This window comes from Calidris pugnax, unplaced genomic scaffold (genome assembly GCF_001431845.1).
Source record: "Calidris pugnax isolate Ruff unplaced genomic scaffold, ASM143184v1 scaffold14, whole genome shotgun sequence".
Classification (NCBI taxonomy): Eukaryota; Metazoa; Chordata; class Aves; order Charadriiformes; family Scolopacidae; genus Calidris; species Calidris pugnax.
The window spans coordinates 14,415,236-14,440,703 of record NW_015090793.1 but is presented as its reverse complement, the minus strand read 5'-3'; the positions used below and the strand labels follow the sequence as shown (position 1 = coordinate 14,440,703).

The 25,468-nt window shown below is 48.3% G+C and overlaps 1 protein-coding gene across 1 annotated transcript in view; it reads right to left on the bottom strand.

Moving 5' to 3' along the window:
• Positions 1-14,411: 14,411 nt before the first annotated feature.
• Positions 14,412-25,468, bottom strand: part of LOC106902921 (cytochrome P450 26B1) — a 19,311-nt gene continuing 8,254 nt past the window's right edge. Inside the window, exons 2-5 of the mRNA XM_014966757.1 lie at positions 17,990-18,265; positions 16,720-16,875; positions 15,770-16,051; positions 14,412-14,820 (exon numbers count right to left, since the gene is read on the bottom strand). Of these exons, the coding sequence (XP_014822243.1) occupies positions 14,428-14,820; positions 15,770-16,051; positions 16,720-16,875; positions 17,990-18,265 (1,107 nt within the window). The 3' untranslated portion in view covers positions 14,412-14,427. The remainder of the gene's footprint in view (positions 14,821-15,769; positions 16,052-16,719; positions 16,876-17,989; positions 18,266-25,468) is intronic.

The following is a 25,468-nucleotide window of genomic DNA, read 5'->3' as shown; positions in this document are numbered from 1 at the left end:
GCAGGGTCTCCCTTTCCAGCTACCTGCTGGACTGATGAGGAATCACCAGCACCTCTCACATCCAAGACGACCACACACGGGGCAAGTAGGAGGGAAGGAAGATCCCAGCTTGGAGCCAAGAGCTATATTGGGTGTCAGCTTGTCAGGGCTTGTGTGCTCAGCTGTGAGCGGGTAAACATGGCCCCACACGCCTGACCACAGCCTCAGGTAGGGAAGCAGGTGGCTGGAAAGGAGGAAAGATCCTGAGCGGGGCTGCTGTGCTGCGTGAGACCATGAACACTGAGCTAACAAACTGCTTCCCAAGGATGCCAGCAGTGCCCAAACATCTCTGCGGCTGGATGATGAGGTTCTATCAGCGCTGGCTCCCAGCATCACACAGGGGTGAGTGAGTCCACAGCCACCTAGGTCTGCTCTGAAAAATTTCCATGCACATCTTATTGACTAAGTAACACGCAAGCACTGCTCTAGGCAAACCTGCAGGCATCGTGCTTCTGCCAGCAAGAGAGGTGTTCGGACATCTATCCTCTTCCTATATCGATGTTAGTGGAGCAGGAACATCACCAAGGGCACTTTTGGGAGCCACACGGCTTCCTGCCTGGTGCTGATCTTCCCGGTCCAGCACCCTCCTGGGTGCTGAAGCATCCCTGAAAGTACTCACACAAAACTTCAGCCATGCAAAGGTAGAACATGGGCTTTGGCAGACCCTACATGGGCAGATGGTGACCTGACACATTCTCTAATGCCTCAAGCTCAACTTTGCATGGCCAGAATGAGGTGGGACTGGGCTGCCTACAGAGGAAGCATGGCAGCAGGTGCTGCAAATGCCCTGGACTTAGGGTCATATCCATGATCACCCACTTCAGGCACAGGTTGACTTGCCAACTGCACCTCTGTTTCCCCTCTGCAAAATGCTGCTGGCTCCTGGAGCTATGGTATGGAGTTTGTGCAAATTTGGGCAATCTCTATGATTCAGGGTCACTTGTAGAGCCCCAGATGAACATAGTTGGGACCAAACAGTGGCCTAAAACCAGTAACCCACAGCTACTCTTAGTCAACAAGAAGAAAACCAGTTATTAAAGAGCTGCTCATGAAGTGAACACCATCCCTTTGATCCACAAAGTGTAGTGATACTACCAGGACTGCAACTATGTCATTGAAGACAGGAGCATCATTTACACATGAAAAGGAACAAAATAAAAGCCACACAACCACAGTTCAGCTTGGGGTTTCCCAGCTTTTGCAGCCTGAACTTTGTGGCCACACTAATACCTTATTTTAACATGCCTTTCAGAGGCTTCTTTTCCTAAAAAACAAACAACTTGGAGAAAGTTGGGACACCATAATATTCCCCAGGTTCATGAGCAGGAACTGGGACCATTGCTTGGCTCATGGACTTGTGTTGAGCTGCGATAAGCAGGGGACAATTAGGAAACTCACACCAGAAGGAGAGATGTGGGTTCATGGCCATGGGGTGCTCAGCAGCTGCAAAGGAGGACAAAGAAGAGGACTTCGCAGGTAAAGGGCTGCCTGCGATCTCCTTGGGCACCAGTGAGAGGGATCAAAGGTATTTGAGCAAGGATAATAGCAGCTGACCCAGAGAAAATCTTGCTGGAAAGAGCATAACAAGGAAATCAGAAATTTATGCACTTTTGTTCCAGAGGTTGCATCTGTTCATACTGTCTTTGCATTGTCATACTTACAATTACCCCATGACATTTCAATCTAGAGCCAAGGTCCTAAGCAGAGAATTTCATTTAGCACTTAAACTGAGAAACACTGAAGCTAGGCTGACTAGCTAGGTTTCAGGTTTACTTACAGGGGCATATAATGCAATTAATGGTGCTGTTCCATCAAAGGAGGCCCTCTGCACGTGCGTGCTGTCAGGCACAGGAGAAGTCTCCACTGTATTATCACCTCTCAGTCATGTATAGAAAGAAACTGCAATCAGGTTCTCCCCTTCCATTGTCGATGTCCTGATAGGAACCGCTGCTGCATAACAGCATAACTGCCGTTATGCTGTTATGTTATGCATAACTGCTGCTGCTGCCCTTCTTAAACACAGATATTTGGCTTCTCCACTTGCATTAACTCCTGAGGCTGACCCTATTCCATAGCTGGAAATACATAAAAACACAGGCAGATATGGTGTGGCCTTCTCTACGCTGTTCAGCCAGCCCAGGAATATTTTCCCAGCTCAAAGATAGCACCCAGACAGTAAATAAACCACCAACTGCAAAGTGAGAGCAAGCCTCGGAGTCATGCTGGAGGGATGGCTGGCACTTCCGAACCAAGCAGCCAGGAGAGCTCAACTAGTATTTTGGGGTCATGTAAACCCCACTGCACATTCACTCTGTTTAGGTGTCTGCACCACAGGGCTGACCATGTCTAATGTCTGGTTTTCCCTCTCTTTTAATAGACAGAGAAACCACCTGGCCATGGGAACCTACCCAGGTTATCAGACCCACCACAGATCTCCTCTGTTTGACCACTGCTGTCTCCTGCTGTCCGCTTCTTTTCCCCTCTCCAACCTGGACGTGAAGAGATGGGAATGTATGCCCAGGGCTCAGCACCCTTCCTGGCCACATCGTGGTCTCATGCGAAAACCAGACCCTGGTAGACATGTTGCATTTGGCAAAGTCACCCTCAGGCAACCACAACATAAGCAGTTAGCCATTAAACCATTGCTTGGTCAAAGTAGATTAATGAATTTAATCTACCCCGTTGTAATCCTTCCCAAGCACAGGAGCAGGTCCTCAGCATGGGTGAGTCTGCAGAACTTTCCTGAGGGAAAAAATAGGAATTTACAGCCTGCTGGAAAACCATTTCTGATGGGTTTGTGCAAGTATCGGTGGCTAAATTGTGGGGTGCTGGGGGAGACAAATAGACTATCAGACCAGCTGGGAGGATCCAGCAGCTGAGTTGTTTTGCACCTGCTGGCAGAGAAGCTCTGGAGCACCTACCTGATCCAGCTGCCTCAGGGGACATGACATGGGGGTGAACATCTCAAGGTCCCATTAAGCATCTTTTTCTGCTCAGGTACTGGCTGCCACAGCAACTCTGGCTCAACAGCAGCATCCTCTCCTGGATTTCCACCAGCCCATGTGAATCAAGCCCAGTGTCTCTCCACCTTTTCACTCTTCTGATAACTCAGAGACAAAAAAAAAAAACCCACGTTTGGCAAATCCACTTTTTTCCCATAACATTAAAAACCAGCTCAAAACTCAAAATCTTGGAAGAAGTATAAATTGCAACAAGAAGACGGCAGCACAAGGAGCAAGCTGGAGCTCTTGGTAATCTGAGCTCATACAAATAATGAGTCTTTTTGCCCAGCTCCCACATCTCTCTCCACAAAGCAGAGGTGTTGGACACATCCCCCCAAAACAGCCACTTCTCCAAAGATTTAAGGTCCAAAGGGGCCAAGTTACATGATAATGGGTCCCATCACAAAGCTGTGAAAGAAAGGGAAAAACTGAGTATGATTTATGAAGGCAGACATTTCTGTGGAAGATGAGCTCTCCTCAGTGGTTTGTCCACCAAAAAGATGGATAAGAGAAATCAGAGCAGAGTTTTTGTGCCCCATATTTTTAAAAGGATGGTGTATTAATGAATGATTGTGAGCAAAACACACGGAGAAATGATTCAGAGGCTGAAGCAGCAGGAGGCTTCATGAGCTCAATAATTTTTGCTGAGCTTATCAAAAAAAGAAGATCAAGAGCTGATTCGATTACATCGCGTAAGCCTTTTCTCAAGGAGCAAAGTCTGGGTCCTAAAGGGCTCTTTAGCCTGGTGGTGAAAGGTAGAACAAGAATTAATAGCTGAGAGTCAGACAAATTACAAGTGGAAATAAACACTGAGGGTGATTAACCAGACGAACAGCTGAGGGAAGCTGTGGATTCTCCGCCGCCTGATTTCTTCAAGATGGGATGCTTTCCTGGAAGACATGCTTTTGCTGAATTCACATGGCAGGGCACGACGCACAGGTAAAAGGATGAAATTTAAGGCCTATGTTCAGGAGATGAGACAGGATGATCTAATGTCCCTTCTTGGTCATAAACGTGATGGATCTAGAAGCCTCTGAAAGTTGGCAGAGATGCGTTTCCCCAGTCTGCCCCTGCACATGTAATGCTTGCTCAATTTAATAAAACCTCCTATTAAAAACATCTCACTAATTTTCTGTGACAGCAGTTCTTTCAGGAGCAGACATTGCCCAAGTGGTAACAAATCCCTTCTTCATATCCCAATTACCCCCAAAAAATCAGTGTACTGTCTCAGATGAGACTGGCCCAGGGAACCCACTTGAGACTCAAAATGACTTATTCCTCTTTCCGCTAAGAAACACAAAACAGGAAACGGAGCAAAGTAAAAATATTTTTTTAAAAGAAGAGAAATCCTACCACTGGGCATTTGGAGAGTGCCATCCCGGCTACTTTGGCCAAAACACAGATTTCTCCTATTTGAGGTAAATCAGTGGTTGTTTCGGGAGTTAACACAGTTGAAGATGGGGATTGTAACCCCCATGAACACCAAGAGAGAACAACTAAACTGTAGAAGTGAACAAGGCCACTTCCCTTTCCCAGACAGTGAATAGCAATTACTGAATGTAGCTTTATACATATATATATGCGATGCTAAAATAGTTTTGGTTTATCTCGGGCTGGTTCATCATCATGAACATCAGAGGATTTGCATGGCTGTGGGAGTAATTTAAGGCTGGAGGGGTTTTCTGGAGGGAGGATACAGAGCCAAAGGTGACAGTTGCTTGCAGCAATGTAGCCTTCAGACCGAAACTGGACAAGAACAAGTCAGATTTACTGAGTGTGACTGAGATTTGAGTGAGCGCACCGCCACCATGGAGTTGTGCCATCCGTAAGCCGGAGGCAATGAATCATCTGTGCTGAACACAGGAACTCACTTTGACAAAACTTTCTAAAAACTTTATATTCCCCCACCCATCAGACCACCAGATTATTTTCTTCATGTTACTCAATAAAAAGTTTTTCATGGAGTTTTAACTCACTCAGGGTGAAATTCCCGTAACTTGTTCTTTGTAAAGTACCCTCTGAAAACCTTATGGTATGTCTTAACAAGCCACGGGCTCTTGCGTGCCTGCAGCACAGAGATGATTCCCTGTAAGAAGTGAGACCAGACAAGCATGTCTCTAAGGCAACTTGATAGTGCCCCATTAAAAGAAACAAGTCAACATTAGCTTCCAGTAATTCTGGAATTATACCTTGAGAGCAAGATGCTTTGCTTTCTCCTGTGCTGCCTTTCTTCAGAAGGATTGAGGGATGGTCTGGAAACCAGCTGTAGGTTCTTCTGCATCCCCTTGAAATATGTTGGTCTGATTGGTTTTTTATGTTTTTCATGGAAAACTCTGCAATGACAATTAAAACAAAAATTGACAACAGGTTAATATAAATACAGTGTTTGTTTATACAGATCTCATGGAGCAGGTCTGGAAGGGCTTCAAACACAGTTTCCTTTCCCTTCCCAATTTTATTATCTTAAAAGTAGAAACACATCCCAATAGGCCTCATGGATTTCAAGTTCATTTGTGGGTTCAGGGTCTAAATCTAAATTTCACTCTACTTTCAGAGTCAGACCTTACCAGAGGGAGAAATTAATCCACAAAGCAAGAGAGGGAGGGCTTGATACCAAACTACTGCCAGGAATCACCAGTCACAATACTTCTCCCCTTCCAAGTCCTCCTCTATGTCCTGCAAACGAGCACTTAGAGGAGCAGGAATTGCTGGGCTATCCCACAGGGCAAAGAGGGAAACTGAGGCACTAAGCAGCTCAGCAGGTACCTAGGCAAATCCTGACAGGTGGGATGCAAGCCCCGTGCATGCAGGTGCACGGAAGGCACATGCAGTTCTTCGCACATAAATGTACATTTGTGCCCTGCCTTGTGGTGGGCTAAACCAGACCCGTCAGTGGTCATGAGATAATAGCATGTGGAGGTTATTGCACAAAATTAGAGACAGTTTAGAAGAAACCCAGCAGGAGAGACAGAGGAAAGTGCAGCAGTTGGCAATTCAAACTTAATTATGAAGGAATCATAGAATAACTCAGAGTAGAAGGGACCTGCAGTGGTCACCTCGTCATACAACCTGTCCCAAGAAGAAAGGACAATGGCCAAGCAACCAGCCATAGAAGATGGTGAACTTGGGTAGTTGGGGGAAAAAACTCATAGAATGCACTAATTAATTACTCCTTGAGGTCTCTTAGCTGCCTTATCAGCACTAGCAGATTACAGCACGGTTAATGAAACTCTGGTGGGTGACTCAGACCCAACATTTCAAATCCTGTAAATCTTAATGAATTAATCTTGGGGGGATTTTCCTGTAAATTGACCTTACCCAGCACGTCAACTTTAACAGGAGGATGGCTCTGCGGTCTCTCTGGGTTCATTTTTTCTAGCTTTCTGTGGACAAACACTGATTAATTTTATGAGAGTAATCTGACATGTTAATTTACTCAATCCAGATTTGCCCATGAGATCCCTTCACTGCTCCATTTGAGCGTATCCACCCAGTGATTAATATCCAGCCTGGAAACGTTCTGTTTTATTAATAGATGCAATAATGTCTGTCTCTAATGAGACTCCTGCAAAAGCAATTCTGGTATTCATGGGCTTCTGTTTTAAAATAAACTTCTGCAAAAGAAGCTGGCGGCTCAGTCCAGCCAGAGACTGGGTTTTGGGCTGGTCACTTTTGGTGTGTGAAGTGCTGTCATTGTGTCCAGCCCCATGACGTGATGGGAGCCCGGGACACCCACAACATCCACCACTGGGCTTGGGGTGAGGTTCTGTGTTTTGGGGGTCAGCAGCCCAACCCTTAGTCACCCAACCTTAACCAGCGGTACTGCTGGCCATACGTCATTGCTCCCTCAGCTTTTCAACCCATATCTCTCCTTCCCTAAATGCTTTACAAGCCACAATACCAAAAGAGAGAGATCTATTTCAAAAGCTCCAGAAGAGGCTGAGATAAGCTGATGTAGAGCATCTCCATTGGTGACTATGAAATAATCCTGGTGCTTCAACAGGCCAGGACCTCCCTAATCAACGCATAGACCTAACCTAAGGTTTAGCCAGAAAAAAAGGTTCAGTCTACACCTACCCCATTGGTTTCAACCTTTCCCTGAATATATGCTACTGGCCATGGTCAGAGACAGGTCTACAGTACATCAGGGCACAACAGCTGCTCATACATTTCATTAGCACCCAAGGAGCACAGCTGTGGTTGTTTGGAGTCAATCAATGCAATCCACCACTATAACACACAAGCACATCCAAAAAACAACCTTTTTCCTACCAAGCAAAATGAACCTGTGTAGCCATAATTAGACAAATATTGTTAAAGGAAAAGCTATATGTGAATGTAGACTAAACATAGCTCTTATGCCAGATAAAACTGTGTTCATTACGCTGAAAGAGGAACTGTTCATGCCATAACAAATGGTCAAACACGATACTTCAGAACAAATATACATATATACTCCATCTATATTTATAATGTTGAAAAAGCATATAAAAGCTTGATCCAGCTTCTAACACAGTCAAAAGAAAGACAACCATTGACTTTACTGAGTGCTGGAAGAGGATGTGAAATAGTAACATGAACTGGAGGACACAGGTAAGGTCATTTGGATGCTGGTCTTACACCATTAAAAAGAAATTTTCTTCATGCGAGTGAATTGATTGTTCAAGCTGCTGCCTGAAATACTTAGGAAACAGTTGATTTTGGAGTCCATACACCTTAGCATTAATATGACAATTAAGGCTGTGTTCAATGTTACCTTAATTTATTTTCGTATCACCTAATGGTGACTTTGGGAAGTTGTTTGAGAAAAGTCTACCCTGATAGAGTCATTTCTCCAACTCTCCATCGTAGAGCCCTGACCCTGCTTACTGCAGCCTGCCCTTTCTGATCTTCACTGTCCCTGGGAAGCTCAAGCCACTGTGGAAGAACCACCTCTTGATATTGATAAACTCAGCAATCCATTCATGAAGCCACCCAGAGAGAACAAGCATGAGGTCTCGCAGGGATGTGTCAGCTAAAAATCGCTCTTCACACCCTAGTTTTGTGCCTCTGTACTGCAGATTATCTGTTTACATGGAAGCACATGCAAGTCCACTGGAGACTTGAGACACAGCCTCAAAGCTTCACTGTCCCTCTCTTTCTCACATTTCAGATTTTTTCATGCAAACCTTTATCATTTGTATTTTGTCATATCAGAATCACACATCTGCAGTTAAATCAATAATCTAGAAGATGCTGTAAGTTAGGATTTGGGCATAATCACTTGTTGTAGAGGAAAATTTTCATTTCCAGATGGGATAAATTGGAAATCTCTCATGTGTGAGTGATGAGGGAGACCTTAAAAAAGAAATATTTGTCAGAAAGCCATTTGCCATTCCACCACTTTACACCTTTTTGCTGTCACAGTCAATCACTTTTAAGTGTGTGGGTTGGACATTTGTAAGATATCAAGGCTTATCCAGGTACTATAATTTATTATCACAACATTTGGGAAGATGTAGTAGAATTTACCTGGGGGGGCTTTCAGCCTGTTTCTATTAGGATGCCAGCAGAGGACTGGATGCACACAGCATACCAACCTCTCTATTTCACCACAAGAGTCTAACTTTGGTGTGTGGAGCCTTCAGCACAAGAGGAACATATAGACAGAAGAGGCTTGTGGACAACACGCAAAGCCCAAACCTTCTGCTGTAGCAGCATCCCCCAGCAGGTACTACGGTCACTGTAGGTCTATTCCAACTCCAATATACTATTCTATTCATGGGGCAATGTGTTCCAGGCACTGATGGTGTTTAAATACCAGCTGAGACCAAAGCTGGGGGTTTCTCAGGGCCCCTAAAATTATCTGGGGCAATGTTATGCCAAGACACCCACACAACATGGAAATCCATAATTTTCTCCCATCTCTCTTTTTGATAATTCTTGTAAATGTTACTTTAGTGACACTTCAACATTCTGCACTGTTCCGTTTAGCTCAACACTGCCTCTCCATCCCCTTGGAAGGGCCTGAGCCTCGAGCCTTGCAGATTAAAGCCATGCTTCAGACAGACCAAGGGAATACAAGCCCACTCCAGCAGCCTGTTTCATTTTGCAAGAGATGTTGGGTTGTGTTCCGAAGCCGGGGGGGGAAAAAAAAAAAAGAAGAAAAAGAAAAAAGTCCCACACACTCACACACCTTTTCTATGCTCTCACACACGACCTTTAAAAAGAAACTTTCCAAGAGTTCAGCTCAAGTTAAAACAAAAAGCGAGTAACGTGAGACTCGGTGCCGGAGCGGAATGGAAAGTACACAGAGTCCGACTGACCTGCGCTGCCGTCCAGCGGCTCCCGCGAGACCACCCGAAAAAAAGCTCCCTGCTTCTGTTGGAGCCGAGCGAGCCACATCATCTCCCTCCAGGGGTGGTGCAGCTTTTCACTAAGAGTCATAAATTAAAAATAAATAAATAAATAAATAAATAGAAGCACAGGGAGGGGAGAAAAGAAATCCCAAAGAGAAAAGGCCAAAAGGAAATGACCTTCCCTGCTATTAAATAGGTGACAGACGGGTATTATAAATGCATCGCGGGTTGGAAGGGAAAGGAAGGGCGAGGAGGTGACACATCAGCCACTTCAGCTCAAGGAGAGGCTGGGAAGGGGACAGGACCATGGACGAGCACAACCGCACGGTGGTTTTTTGGCAAGAGCCAGGACAGACATGGCAAGACTTCTGTTGGCAGGACACGTCCAGAGCAGCAACTAGGAAAAGAGAGTGGCTGCAAAGCACTAAAGGGAGGAAAAGGAGGCTCAGATCCCCTGGCTGCACCGAAGGGACACGGGCTTGGGTTGTATGGTCATATTTTCCAGCCAACTGCAAAGAGCTATATTAATTCCTCTAGCCTTCACTTGCCTTTAAATGTGATCACAGGAAGGGTTTGCAGAGCAGCAACATTCTGTTCTCCAACACTCCCATCACAGCCTATCACTATCAGATCTTTGTTTTTTTATGGAAGAAGACCAAGGAGACAGAAGGTAATTACTTACATAATTACCTAATTACCATAAGTACTCCCAGCCCACCCCATCTCTACTCTGGGATGGATGCAGCTGGAACTCCCATCAGTAGATTGTCCTGTCACATCTCATGCAAAGCACTTCATCCCACCTCTCAGGGCCAAAAGTTCCTAAAACTTTTTGAGTTTAAAAAGCTCAAAGCAAGCCCTGCTTACAGAAAAATCTGGGACACAGGTTTGCTGAGGAGCTGATTACTGGAGCAGTCAATCTCTCAATATTCCAAATGGGAGACGATGGGAGGGCTGGGGACAACCTCTCTTTTCTCACCTGACCTGCAGCACTGCTACTGCCCATCACAGAGTCCTTCCCACCTGGACTACCCTTGGGAAGTGTGTCCTGCTTCATCTGATCCACCATGCACATCCTGCCCACCATCCAGCCTGTCAATGCAATCAGTAATTGGGTATATGTTCTGCAGCACATGGTGGTCTCCTGTGCTGTCTCTATATGGTGTAAGGTCCCAAAAGAGCTAGTAGCAGAGGCCAGGCCACACATGCAACTGGAGATAAGCACCTTTTCCTTCCCTCCTGCTTGCTTTGTCGAGCCTCTGTCTCTTGCTAGGGAGAGGTAAAGGCTTTGGCCAGAAACTGGGTATCCTGGAGCTCAGCCAGCCCTCAGGGTGGGATGGAGCTCAGAGCAGGGGCACCTTGGTCAGGTTGCTTGGGACCATATCAATTCAGGCTCCAGGAATGAAGACCACAACATCTCTGGAGAACTTGGTTCAGCGCTTGGCCGTCCTCCCCATAAAAAAAACCTTTTTCTTATATTTAAGAGAAATTTCCTGAATGTCAATCTGTGCTAGCCAGTAATTCCTCATTCTGGCCATGAAAACAGGTGGGTCCCAGGTGGATACAAAAATCCCACTTCTGGGGTGCCCCAGTTCCCAGGATAGGAGTGTTACCCTGAGACCCCAAACCAGGATGCCGCAAGCCCTTGGAGAAGAGATGCAGATGGATATGAAACAAAAAGCTTGGAGATTCAACTCTTTTTATTATGGAAGTCTATAAAATAGCCACATGGATTATTTTTTTTTAAGATCACAAAATACACAACATTCATTTTAATATGCAACACATAATATTATATACATATTATAAACCACATGACTGAAACACATGTTCACACGGCACCAATTTCATAACGAAAAACCCCACAAGTGCTTTTTTCTTTTTTTAATATTAAAAACAACTGTGATAAAACATATTAATATTTTTCCAGACAATGTTTACAATAAAGAGAAAAAATCATATTTTACTAAATAACAAATATTTAACAGCAAAACTTTATACTAAATATCTATTTTGAATTATAACAAAAATAGTACTTATAATAGTTTATAAAGACAGACCAAAAAAAAAATTTGTGTATAAAATAATATTATAGCAAATTGGACTGTGCTAAGAAAAAAAAAAACAACAAACAATTCTGAGATTCAAAGTGCTTTATTCTGCAATCCCACTGCAGCAACTTTTTTAGTCAAGTTATATTAGTTAGGAATGGAAAAACAAAAGCATGACTTACTTATGCCTAGATTAACTACTCACACACACAAACATTATATATACACATGATGTAAGCATATATATATAATGGATGTATGCATCTTACATTACTGCTCTCCAATCAACCACTCACTCAAAAGCATGTTTGGTTTTCACTTTGTAATGATATTGGAAGTTAAAATAAAAATTTCAGCAAAACCCTTCACTGATTTCCTGTAAGCACAAGTGGGACCAAGCCCTTTTGGAAAAGTCTACCCAAGAGATTTTGCGCACCATAGTGTGGCGCAAAGCCACCTGTGAGCTTTAACCAGATCTTTTAACCTTGCTGTCTGTTCCCCTCTCCAGCTTCCCCCCCCTTTTCAGCTTCCTCTGCCCCAAGCTCAGCTGTATTCCCCTGACAGGTCTTGGATGGTAATGCAGGCTCCTGGAGGGCACCCTGGTGGTGGGTGTCCGATGGGTTTTCACCCTGCAGCTCCCCCCTGCAGACCATCCACCTCTTGCCCCTGTTCCCATGTCCTACAAGGTGTCATCAAGCACAAAGACCATGGACACCCTCATGTGTCACTTACCTTTCCCCAAGTCTTTGCCCCTGGGAGACTCACCCCTTCCCACCGCATTCAGGTTTATGTTCTTTGCTGCTTTGCCCTGTGAGATTATGATTCTGATTAAGCTCCTTTTGTCACCAGGAATGTTTTCTCTCAATCAGGGACAAGGAAAATACCAGAAAGCTCAACAGTGCCTGAGTTACCATTGTTTCACTCAAAATTTCCAGCCTGGCAAACTAGGTGAGCCTCTGCTTCAGAGACATGGTGCACAAAATTAAAGGCTCCTGAGACCTTGCTTTTGGGTTTGGCACATTGTTTACCAACCAGGAGGCAAAGTCTGGATCTGAATGGTATCTCCTAGAAGATTGGGAGTTTTATTTCAGTTTAAATCAACCTGAAAATCAAGCTGTGAACCCTGGCATGAGTGGAGACCATCTGCCGGGATGCTCCTGGGGGTTTCTGGCAGCTTGGCTGACAGCAATCCGACCTCAAGTGTTTCCCTTGGCTAAAAAACTGCCTCCCTCCTCCTTGCCCCCACCGGATGATGGGCTGGCAAAGGCAGCCACCACCATCGCTTGCTTCACACTTCCTTCGACCTTCCAAAGAGGCACCCACTCGTCAAAAGCACAACATGCAAAGCAACCTGGTAAGCCACATCTGCCCCTTTGCCTTTCTTATTTCAACCCCTCTGACTTGTCTGGACACCTTTAAAAGCAGAAAGCCAAGCTGACCACCCAAGCATGAGATATTTTCCCATCACAGTTAGGAGAGATCTCAGCCATGGTCCTTGTCTTTTTCTTTCCACAGCAGAGAACAGGAGATGGGAGAAGAGTGGGGCTGGACAGGCTGGGTGGAGATGCCTCGAGTCAGAGAGGGATCTCCCAACCTGGTACTTGACTCTGGTCTGGACCAAATGCCTGCCGGGATGCTCTGGGAGCATTTGCTCTCCACCCATGTGCAAGGTCATGTCCTCTTTCAACACAACCCACCCATCTCACACTCAACCCAGAAGCCTCTTACATGCAAAAAATAAAATAAAAAAACATAAACCCACCCAGCAAATCAAAGGCAAGATACCTTGGTGGCCACTTGCTTGTGCTGGAGAAGCTTTGGGCAGGACCCTTCTCCCAGGTTAGCGGTGGGATGGGGCAGACAGCTTGCAAGGACCCCATCGCTCAGTCTCCTTCCTGCCGAGCTCTCCCATCGCCAAAAAACCCCAATCACAAGACAAACAATGCATACATTGGCTTATTTATAGACATCACCTTTAATGCAAATGCCTCCCGTGGAAGCGGGTGCACCGAAATGAGCAGCTCCGAGCGGTGCGGCTTTGCTCAGTGCCCCAGTGCTTGGAGAGTGTGGTGGGTCAGAGGGGCCATGCAGTTCTGAGGCTGGTGCCTGCACCTTGAGGGAGAGCAAAGGCACCAAAATGCCCCCAAAACAGGTGCCTTCGCACAGGAAAGGGGCTGGTGAGGGGCTGAGGCAGGGGAATGGGTGCACACAGGCTGTGTAGCAGCAGCAGGAAACTCAACGGAGAAAAAAAAGGACACACATCCCCCACCACCCGTAGCCCCAAATGCAAAATGCATTTTGCAAAATGCAAATATGCACTTGTCCGAGGCCTCAGCGGGACATCTCACCATCCATTCAGCCCTTGGACAAGACACCACAGGGTTTTTCAGTCCCGCAGAAGAGGTGAAACAGCAGCTCTCCATCCCCAGCCTGCCCTGGCACCAGTGGGAGAGGGAATGGGAACAGGCATCACTCGTCTCCCCCTCGCCAAGAAAAGCTTCCAACGCCCCAAAATAAAAAACACAACCAACCAAATTAAAAAAAAAAAAAGAACAGAGGCCACCCGAGAACTGTGCCGGGACGCCAGACCTCTGATCACCAGCTGTTTTCCAAAGCCTTTCCTGCAGTCGGGCCTTTGCAGCGCTCCTCCTTGCAGCAGAAGTGTTTTATAGATATTTATATATATATATATTTATAATATTTAGATACTGTGTATGGTCAGACATCCCAGCTCGACTCGGGTTTTGCAACTCTTCCTCCTTTCAAATGAAACAAGATGCACGACGACACCCCAACCTTGCCTGCGCCCCACAGGTAGAGCAAAACAGTTTTGGCAGCTTCACCAGTGGAGAAAGCAGTCCTGACCGAGAGGCTCGGTGAAGCGAGCATCATGGAGAAGCTTCTCATCCCCCTCTCCTTCCCTCCTGTTCGTTCCCTTGCCCCCACCCCACCCCTCCGTCCCCCGGCCACCCGTCCCTCGTGCTGCCAGCGTGGGCTTTACACCGTCGCCCCAAGCATGGCATCTGTCCCCGTCAGGATCTCGTTCTGGTTGGAATCCAGTCCAAAAAATTTGACCTTGAGTCCATCAACGGGGTGGACCACGGGCACCAGAGTGATTTTGGGAAAAGTCCTGGTGGCGAGCTCGAAGCGGCTGGTGCTGGCCAACTCAATGGCCAGCGCCTTGAGGAAGAGCTTGGCCAGGTGCTTGCCCAGACAGGTCCGTACGCCTCCTCCGAAGGGGAGGTAGTGGAACCTGCCGTCTTTATCTTCGCTGCGACCCTGCCCAAAGCGGTCAGGGTCGAAGACGTCCACGTCCTTGAAGACAGGGGCAGTGTCGTGGGTGTCCCGGATACTGTACATGACACTCCAGCCTTTGGGGATTTGGAAACCCTGCAGGAAAAAAGGGAAGGGATGGAGAGAAAACCAGAGCGAGTCAACCCTACTGCAAACACAGAGGGAGCGGGAGGACGAGATAAAGCCATTTTGCTTTGTCTGCTTTTTCCCCATTTTCTTTGGGTTTATTACTCGAGCGTGATGCAGATTTAAAAGAAAACCAGAGGGAACAGCACAAAGGGCTGGGAGATTAGTATCCTGGGTTTATTCCTGCCTCTATCCCAAGGACCCGACGGGTGATCCATTGCTATTTATTTGCTTTGCGGTCGCTGGCAGGAGTCGCCTACCAGAAACCCCGCAGAGCTCGACTGCCGCTGGGGAAATGGAAGCAGCTTTTCTCGTGCCCGTGCCGTGCCCCACGCGCCAGCCAGCCCTCCCCAGAGCATCCCATGGCTTTGCTCACACCCCGCTGCCTGTCAGCCCCACACACCCAACGCACATGTCAGGGCCTGGGCGATGAGAAACAGGGTGGATTTATCATCCCCTGAGCACTTTGAAAGGTTTCCGACTCAAATCATTACATTAGTAGGATTTACAGCAACAAACCGGGTCTCAAGATTTTGTTTTGCTAGTAGGAAATTCCAGCCATTGCGGTGAGTAATCCGCCTGTCATCTAGAAGCCTGGAGATGCCCTTTGCAGTAAACCTTTCCCTTGTCACACCCCAGTTTAGTTTTTGGCGTCAAACATTGTCATGAGTTGCTCTTTGAAGCACCACGCCTGTCTCCTCTTTGACAGCTCAAGTGCATCCCTTCCCTGCCATGGGCCACATCCCATCACCCTCCTCTGAATCCAGAGCAGTTCCACCTCCCATCACCAGCAGGACCTAATCTGTCCTCCCTGAGGTCTCATCTAAGCCAAGCTCATGCAAGCTTTGCAAAAAGATGCAGAAAGCTGTTTTGGGGAGCTCACAGTGCAGCTGCACCCTGAGGAGATAGCAATACTCACATCCAGCTCAAAGGTTTGCAGCACTGTCCGGTACCCCCCAGAGATGGGGGTGAAGAGGCGAAGCACCTCCTTGATGACGCAGTCCAGGTAGTGGAGGCTGTTGATGTTGTCGAGCCGGAGGGAGCCCTCGCAGATGCAGCCGTTGTGGAGGATGCCTTTGCTGCGCAGCTCCTCTCGCAGCTTCTCCAGGACCCGGGGGTGTTTGAGGAGCTGCATGATCAGAGAAGTGCTGGCGCTGGCGGTGGTGGCATAGGCAGCAAAGATGAGCTCTAGGGTTCCATCCTGAAAGGTAAGAGGGAAGCCAGGGTAAGACATGAGGAATGGACAGACAGACAGGCTAGCAGCCATGGCACGTCAAGGGACAGGCATGCAAGCTGCCATGGGGCACTTTTTTCCCCAACAGCTCTTCAGTCTGGTCATGTCTAACTGCACAGGTCCTGGACACGCACTCCGGGGAACTTCCTGCACAGGCTTGGAGGATACTGAGAACCAAACAGGCAGGCAAAAAAGCCCTGAGGATGGCTCTTGATAGCACATGAAGGATAAGTTATGTCATGACCCTGCTGCAGATAACAACCTGCCAAGGGCTCCTTTGCCCTGCAAAGAAGGCACCATAAAACTGGATGGGTCAAGGAGTGAAGTTGTTCCAGGCTGAAAACTTCAGCAAACTTGTACAGTCTTTTGATATTCCCTGGAATTTTTGTTTTAGAAAAGACTGAGCATGATCTGCAAAAAAATACAGCCCATGGGAAACAACTGGCTTGTTGGCACCATAGTCCACCAGACCAGCAGTCACCTGCAGCTCCAACAACACTTTGTGGTCCCCCAGCTCCCACTGACCATCTCAAGTCTGCCCCAAAAAGTCCTCCTTACATCAGCTCACACTACTCTTTGGGGACCCCCTGCCCTGAGCACAGTAAGGACAAGGTGACCGTGGGGAAGATCTTTACCTTCAGCTCCTGCATGGTTAACTCCTTGCCATGCTCTTTGCCGCTCTCTATCAGGATGTCGAGTGCATCAGCATAGTCCTTGCCCTGCGTGTTCTGCAGTTTCTCCTGGATGGCTTTCTCCAGCCCCTTCTGCAGTGTCTCACGTGCCCGGATGCCCTGTGGATCCAAGAAGCCATCAGACCATGCAGGACACAACACTAGTTGGACAAGCAGTTGGACTAGATGATCATTGTAGGTCACTTTGAAGTGAAATATTCTATTTGATTCTATTCTAGCAGCACCATCCCCAGCCCAGTGTTCCCAGGAGCCGGAGACATGCTCAGGACAACATGTCTAAGTAATACAACTGCAATTGCAGATGCTCAAAGAGAAGAATAAAGATGCTGAGGTTGTTCCCGGGGCAGGAGGAGAAAGCCCCGAGCGGGTGAAATTACAGGCAACAGTAATCAGCACCTACATGCAAATGATAGGTCTGATGTGGGAGCCCCACTACTGCACCAGTTCACAGGCCTCCAGCGCACCCTGGGATGTATGGCAGTCCCTGGGAAAATTGTCTCTCAGAGAAAAGTCAATTCATCTGAAATGGTCCTCTTCCTGGGAGCATAATGGGCTTCCCAAGCACTTTTATCACCTGGTCTCAGTAAAGCAATTCCTATCTGAGTGCGGCTGCGGTGAGCCAACCCGCTGCTGCAAATGGTTGGGCTCCTTCATGTGGTGAAATAACAGTAAGAAAATTTGCAGTGAGAATCACACAGATAAATTTTAACCCCCTGAATTTCTGTTAGCAAAATTCCCCACGAAAAAAAATATAAATTTTTGCCTTATGTTTTTTATTGGTTTTGGTTTGCATCGTTCACCAAAAAATGAGAACAGTTCATGAGATTAGAACGTCCACTGACCTGTTTCACCTTGGGGACAGGAGGGAATTAACAGGAGAAGGTCCCACAAACAAAAAAAATACAGCAGAAGTGCTATATTAATCACTGTAACAAGTGAGGAAAAATTACCCATTAAATCTGGGCAAATCCTGATTATGTTCTTTCTGGCATCAAACTCACAGTCCCTAGCATTCTAAAAACCCGTGAATGGATCTCCCTCTCCACTCCATAGAAACAAGACTTTGTTCTCTCAAAATGGACCTGCTTCTAGAGGTCACAGTGTGAGAATACATTCCAACAAGAACCTGTAGAGATGGGTACTAGCCTCCGTCCCATTAATCCCAGTAATTTGGTGTTAATGGCTGGCGGAGCACTCATCCCAAATTTCTTACCCTCCTGTAGCCGCTGAAGGGCAGATCCACAGGCAAGGAGAAGACGTTCTCCACAAACTGCTGGTAGACCTCGAAAAGGCGGCTGAGCTCCTCATCAGGGATGCGGAAGCCCAGCAGGACACGGATGGCCATGCGGAAGGTGAGCTTCTGAGTCTCGTGGTAGACGTTGATGGACTCAGGGTTGCTGCTCCAGGCCCGAAGGGTGTCTTTGATCACCAGCTGGATCTTGGGGAGATAGCTCTCCAGTGCTTCATGGCTGAAGATTTTGGAGAAAACCTACAAAACAGAGTGAGCAGAGATTTCTACACAGTTCCAACACCGTCATCTTTGCCTTCTCTGGTAACCAGCTTCCGTCCATAAAAATGGACATCACAGGTCCACTTAGCAGAAGACTCAGTATCATCCAGAATTCATCATACAGCATCACCAATTTCTAAAACAGCTGCCAAAAAGGGTCAGTGGAGAAATACCAGCTGACAGATCCTCCACAGGGTGATCCCTGCCACAACCATCACAAAAGATGGGCAATAAGGGCAATAACACGGCGCAAAGCAGAGACACGAGGTAATGCTTCACCCTGCACACAGCAGGATGGATGGAGCCCGCTTTCCCTCAGCTCCATGTCTGATGGCTCCCAGTTACATTCAGCCCAAGATTCGGATGCCATTAATACATCTTTTCCATGGGGCTTCTCTAGTGTCTAATGTTATGGTTGTGCACACACACACACAGACACAGGCGAGCTTTTTCTCTCGATGGGAAGTATTTGCAGTTTCTCCCACCTATCAACCACCCTTTTTTTTAATATATGTAAAAAAATGAGTAAAATCATTATTTTGAGGCATTTAGGAACTCTGTGAAATCTGGCTGAACTTAGACAGGGCTTGGAGTGGGGAAGAGAGGCGCACACGTACGCAGAGCCTGCAATTGCACACGCCTCATTTCCTTGGGAAACCGGGCAGAGAAACTGATGTCAGCAGACAGTATTAATTTAAGGTCTGCGAGTAAACACTGTGCGGGAGTGGGCCTCCCCAGGTCCCTGATGCTAACGGCTCCTTACTCCAATTTGGGCCCGGGCCCTCGCGTTGCACGAGAAGCTCAGCAATGCCAGGAATGTCCCTGCAGCCCTCCCCGACGTGGCCCACAGCACACGCTTTCATTCGGTATCCCCGCCGCATCCCTCCCAGAGTGTACCGGAGGAAAAAGTGCTGTTTGTTTATTTTTTATTAACCTACACACACACACACTCACACACACGGGGTGGCACGCACACACGCACCTCCACATGCCAGGCCGCCGGGAAAACCAAATTAAAACAGCCTCTCAAGGCGGGAGCTGCGAGCCTGCGCAGCCTCCACTGGTGGCCAGTTCCCGGGGGGGCTCAATGCACGGTGGTTATCAGTTATCAGACCAACAAGAGGAGAGAAATCAAAGCCGCCCCCTCTTTCCATGAGCGCCGGACTCGCTGGAGCTGTAAATGTGAGAATTTCCTTCACAGTCAGCACTCAACAGGGAAAGGTAACATTTTCCTGGCTGCGACCCCTCATTGCTAATGCACATCATTCGCTGGGAGTTTGTTTGGTGAAATAACACCTCTGTCCCCTCGCAGCCCTGGGCAGGAGGCTCGACAAGAGCCACTTCATAACAAGCTGCACTCGGGCTGAGCCCCGAGTAAAACTCATCACGCAATACATGGTGGGGCAGAGCGCAGAGGCTCCCTGCAGGAATACCAGCATGCAAATGGGATGCTAGGAGGAGTACTGGGAGAGAAAAATGCAAGCAGACCAAGGGACAGATCTGCCTGCAGACAGACAGCCCTCCCCGGATGGCTACGCAGAGCACAGGCATGAATGAACAGAACGGAGGAATGAATGAACGAAGAGTGGGGCCACGGCGAGATCACAGTGAGGGCATGAGACAGTGCGGCTGCTGCTTTCTGTCACCTCCCTGTGCTCCACAAGTTATATTTAAGCCTGGAAAGGGCAGCCATGCTCAGGAAGACTTGCCTGCGTAAGGAGGTGAAAAAGCAGCCACTCGGAAAAGAAAAGCTGGAGGTGCTAAAGCTGAGCCCCTCAGCTGCCTGGGGAAGGTACGAAGGGAGCTGGGGAAGGGCCAGTTCCTGGTGGCCATGAGTGGGACACGAGACTCTGATGCAGTGCCGGCTGGAGGAGAGCTGGCAGCCACAAGCTGCTCAACAGGGATGGGACAGGACCTCCTGAGAAGGGCCAGCAAAGGGACACCAATGTCTCCCCATCCGGCTGGTGTCTGCCCTTCATCCATGCTGAGCGGTTTGAGATAAGGACCGAGGCTCCCAGTGACTCACCCTGCTCTCCCCAAATGCTTCCTGTGCGCTTGTTTCTCCAGCTGAAAGCAGAGCCCATGAGGAGAGAGCCTCCGCTTAAGGAGCCCTGAGGCTGCAGCCCTGCTTGGAGCCAATGTCCTGATTGAGGTGGCCCCTGGGGCTCCCAACCTGGGGCAAACCCCATCCTCCCCCAGCCTTGCCCAGTATCTCCCACAAAGCAAAGTGCTTGGGGACACCCTGCACCCTGCAAAAAGCACTGCAGCCCAAGAAATGCCTTTGGTCCTGCTGTGCAAAGCTGCTGCGATGGTACACAGACCCAGCATGGGGCCAGACCCACACCCTGTGGACCGAGCCAGACTCTGAAAAGAAGAGTGCCTGTCGCAAGGAGCGATGTGCAGTGAAGGCGCAGAGGAGAGGACACTCGAGAAGAGAAGGCTGAGCCCCTATGGAGGTCAACACACCACCTGCCCAGCCTGAAAAAGAGTGAGCATTTAGCACTAGGAGACTGGGGGGGGGGGATTTCTTTTTCTTGCTCTTTTTTGAGCTGTCCTTTTGCTACCAGGCTCCTCCAGCCTCAGCCAGCTGTGTCCCACATCTGCCAGAGCCTGCAGCTCCCGGCCATGGGGCTGGCCGACACCGCGAGCCCCGGCCACGCTGCCGGCTCGCTGCAACGGCCCGTCCGCTCGCCGCCTCTGTGCTCCACGCCGCCTAATCCCAGATGTCAGCGGATCCTTCCCCAGCCAGACACAAGTCTGGATCCCCTTCCAGTCACCTCCAGTTCAACCCTGCATCTTTCCAGTTGATTAAAAAGGAGGAAAAGGCAGCCAACTTTCCCCGACGAACCTCGGCACGTTTCTAGCCTAAAATTACTGCGCCCTCTAGTGAAGCCAAACCGAATGGCTCGGCCACTCGACGGAGCGAGACCAGGCAAAGCCAAGGAGCACAAGAAAGTGCAAACTTTAAGAAAGTTGCTCCACAGCTGCCAAGAGGCAAAAATCAGCTCTAAGGGGATGTCCAGCTCTGCTAACGCTGAGACGCAATAGCCCAGCCATGGTGGGGGTCCAGTTGGCTTGCCCCAGCAGCAGTGCCGGGGCAGTGGCCAGGACTTTTGGTGGATGCTGGAAAGAGCATTTTCATATATTGGTAGGTCCCAAAAGAGCCAAGTCTGGGGGTTTGCTCCATCCAGGGGCATTCATTCACACCCACACATGTGCATTCACTCTGCACTGAGGGAGACACCACCACCCAGCGAGCCTGGCTGGAAACTCCTGAGTCCGTCTCATAGTGGAAACAGGATATTTAAAGATTTATAGTCTTCCTAAGTCAGAAAATTCATTCCCAGTGTCACAGCTCCAGGATCTCCTGGAGAGGTCCAGCTCCGTGTGACAGCAAACTGCCCCTGGTCCTGGCTGGAGAATACCTCAGCCCCGTCCTTAAAGCACACTGAAGACAAGAGGACATTCAAGTGAAGAGCCCTGAGCTTCAACCCACAGCGTTTTCATGCACAGCAAAGACTTTGTTTAGTGGCTGGGGTAGAGAGTATTTAGCAGAGACAGTGCTCCTCATTGTGTTACCACCTCTTAGTGCCAGCTCCAAGCATCAGCTTCAGCCCCCACCTTTTGCCATCCATGATCTGCAGGTCCCCCGCTCCCACCTGGCACATCAGCATGGAATGGAGCTTTTACTTCCGCTCCTCCAGGAAGAAAACTTACGTTTCGGGATCGGACACCTGTGTTTCATCCAGCCTGCACCAGCCAGAGCTGCTAGCCCAACCAAACGAAGACATGATTAGCATGGAGACGTTTTGACGAACCAATTTGGCACCCGCCAGCGGCTTGGCCAGTGGGACATGTTAGGAAGCATCCAAAGCAGCGTCTCAACCTGGAGACATACTATTTCTTCTTAAGTTTCAAAGGCCAGGCGGTGTTTGTCCCAACTCTGTCCTGTCACCACATTATAATGGATGTCTGCCTCTCTCCAGCATCAGACGCGGGCCTGCCAGACATGGAGCCCACTGCCATGCTCCAGCGGGCTTGTAAACTATGATATTTTTGGAGCGGGATGAGAAGGCTCATGGGCAAGAGGCTGCCCTGGCATCAGGAGCACAAGCAAAGCGAAAACACAGCAAAGAAGTTGTGAAGACTATGCAAGGCACCACAAAGAGGAAAGGGCCTCCACAAAACCCCACCGCTGCCCTGACACTCTGCCGTCTATTTTTAAAGGGCTTTGCCTTTCATGGGCACATAGCAAAGAGCTGATGCCTTTTCTTCCCATGCTGTAGTTGGAAAATGGCACATGTGCATCACTCCAAGATCTGCCATGCTCCATCATTAGAGGAACCCAGGCCTATTGGGAGGGAAAAGCCAAGAGTTGCAGCTCCCAGCCACCCAAAATGAGCATCATGGGGTTTTCTCCTCAAAGCATAACGCTGCACGAAAAGTGCTGGTGAGGAGCACGGGTGTCTCAGGGGAGCTGAAGGCAGCAACTTCTCCCAGAGAGATGCAAGAGCCCCACAAATGTATTGACCTGTCTCCGAAGGGAGTCTGGTTACAGTAGGTGGGGTCTCCAAATTCAGACCAAGTGAAGAAAAGAAATGGAGAGCCTTTGCAAAAGGCAGTTTTACTGAAAATCAAATTATTCTCAAAAAGTGTGCTGTGAAAAATGTAAAGATCATTTCAGCATCCTTGAGCCACATTATGATGATCACGCACCTTTCCAGGTTGCCCATACCGCTAATTTTTTAAATTTTTTTTTTAAACATCTAGGCTTGTGGGAAACACCAGCATTTAATGTCTCCACTGGAGTTCAGAAAAAATATGAGACCAAGTAGCCCATTTCCCAAGGGCTCAAAAATCCCCATGAATGAGCATCTCTCCTACAGCCCTCCTCCCACATGGCATAGGAGACTTCACTTTCAAGCTGAGACCCTCTAACAGGCTATCAGGTTAAGGGGATTGCGATGCACAGGCTGTGGGGAAGAGCAGGGAAAAAGCAGGACACCTTACATCTGCCTCAGCACCCCTCTCTGCAAAACTGCCTTGTGTCTCAAAAAAAACCCACACAATGTCAACAACAGCAAAATTCAACCAACTACGTTCACCAATTTAGGTTTTTTAGCCCACTTTACAGGGATATGTAAACACACTGTGGTTCTTCAGCATCTGTGGGCCTACACCATCTCTGAAGTGCTGCTCCAAGTGCCCTCCCCAGTTTATTGATGAGGAACCAGTGCATTTGAGAACAGGAAAATTCACCTTACCTAGTGCCACTGCTTTTCAAGGAGGGAATCAAACACATGGAAGGAAAGAGAAAGAAGATATCGCATCAAAGGATAGCATGGCAAAGAAACAGGAGCTGTGTCCAGCCAGAAGAGATTAGAAAGGTGGGATCAGCTGGCCAAGAAGAGGTCCAACAGGGCACACACCCACTGCCCGTGATTGGTGTCTTTGGCTGAAGCCAGGGAGAAGGAGCATCCTGCAAACCCAGCTGGATGCTCAGACCAGCTGTTCATCAGCATCAGAAGGCCAGGTGGAGCTGGGACAGGCTATCCCATTTGAATGGGCTATCCCATGTTAAATCCCAGATCTGTGGTGTAGAGATGAGAGTTCACCCAGCGCTAAAGAGGATGAAAGCAGCTTGCCCAGGCAGCAGGGACAGTGCCCTGATCACCACTGCGGAGCCAATGGAGGAGAATTATTAGGAGAAAAGTCACCTTTTTGCTGATCCCCTGCATCTTCCTGGAGAACAGAGCAGGGACCGAAGGGAAGGGATCCCATGCGTTTAAGTAACCAAGAGCATGGGCCCTCCTGGAGACAAAGCCAGACTTAGCAAAGAAACCAGCCTCAAGTACTCTTCTGTAGGAGCACTTAGACTTCAGTTGTGCCAAGTGCTCCATGGGCTGGGAACTAAGCAGAGCACAAGGGGCAGCAGCACAAGCAGAGGAGATGAGAAGGAACCCTTCACCCCATGATGCAGCTCAACCCTCGCCCTGTGATTCAGCCTGCTCCATCCCAAAGATGAAATAAATACACCTTTCTGAGCACACGTGTTTCTTGGCAGAAATAGGGGAAGACACTTGGAAAAGCGTCCTCCAGAAGCTCTGCCACCAAAATCCCGAGTAAGGTCTTGTAAGACCTCTGTGCATCATATAGGGATAAGCACACATCTTATGTGTGCGGATGTCCCTTCTTCTGAAGGTATGAGCTCCTGCTGACTATCAGAGGCCTCTTTTGAGCTTTAAAGTAAGCTCCTCAGGGAGGAGATGACAAGTGCTGAGATGACCCAAGGCCACACTACAAAATTAAGGAGAAGAAAGTTTGAGAGCAAGCTGACTGACAGAGAGATATATTTAGTGGTAGAAGTGCCACCTAGAAGCAATGGAGAGTATCATTAATCTGAAACAAAGCACTCAGTCCCCAGAGGGATGAGCAGGATATTATGAAACACAACGCAGCAGGTTGTTTGAGCTGCTTGGAAGGATGGAGTATGATGCAGTAGAAAAACAAAGCTACACAAAGACAGTGTGGGATGGATCCTGAGTCTGAAAAGCTCTCTCCCATGTCCGGGATTTGCTCCTGGCATCGCCCATTCCTGCTCTGAAGTGGAGTCTGGACCCATGCAGAGCTACAGGCTGCAGATTGCAGTCCCACCCAGCACAGAGCACTGAAGCCTAAGGAGGGCTTTCACCTCCTCCATGCCTAACAGGACAACAGCTTCCATCCCAGACGACACAAAAAGGGAGAGAGGCTCACCTCGCAGGGTATCGTGCAGCTCCTGAGCTGTAACCACGCTCAGACACAGCACTGATTCTCAAAGCAGGGTCTGAGCTTGCAGGTCATTTTGGGGTGGAAGGCGCTATGAAAACGCATGAAATTTGTCTTTCAGCCAGGAGCGCCTGTGCTTTGCTTTTTTTTTTTTTTTTTAATCCATTGGAATTACTCTGGATTTACACCACTGTAGATGACAGCGCTATTTGGTCTAAAGTCAATGAGCCAACCTAGCTGACAAATTCTTCCCCAAGACCGCAAGCAGGAGCCCTCCTCCATCAATGAAAGCCTTTTCTCTGGCTCCAGTGGCATTTGCCCACGGGTTAAATAAAGCTCATGGGGCAACAGCCCGACACGGACATGCCGAGAAGGAGCTGGAGCCGGGCCAGTCAATGGCAGCTGGAATCCAGC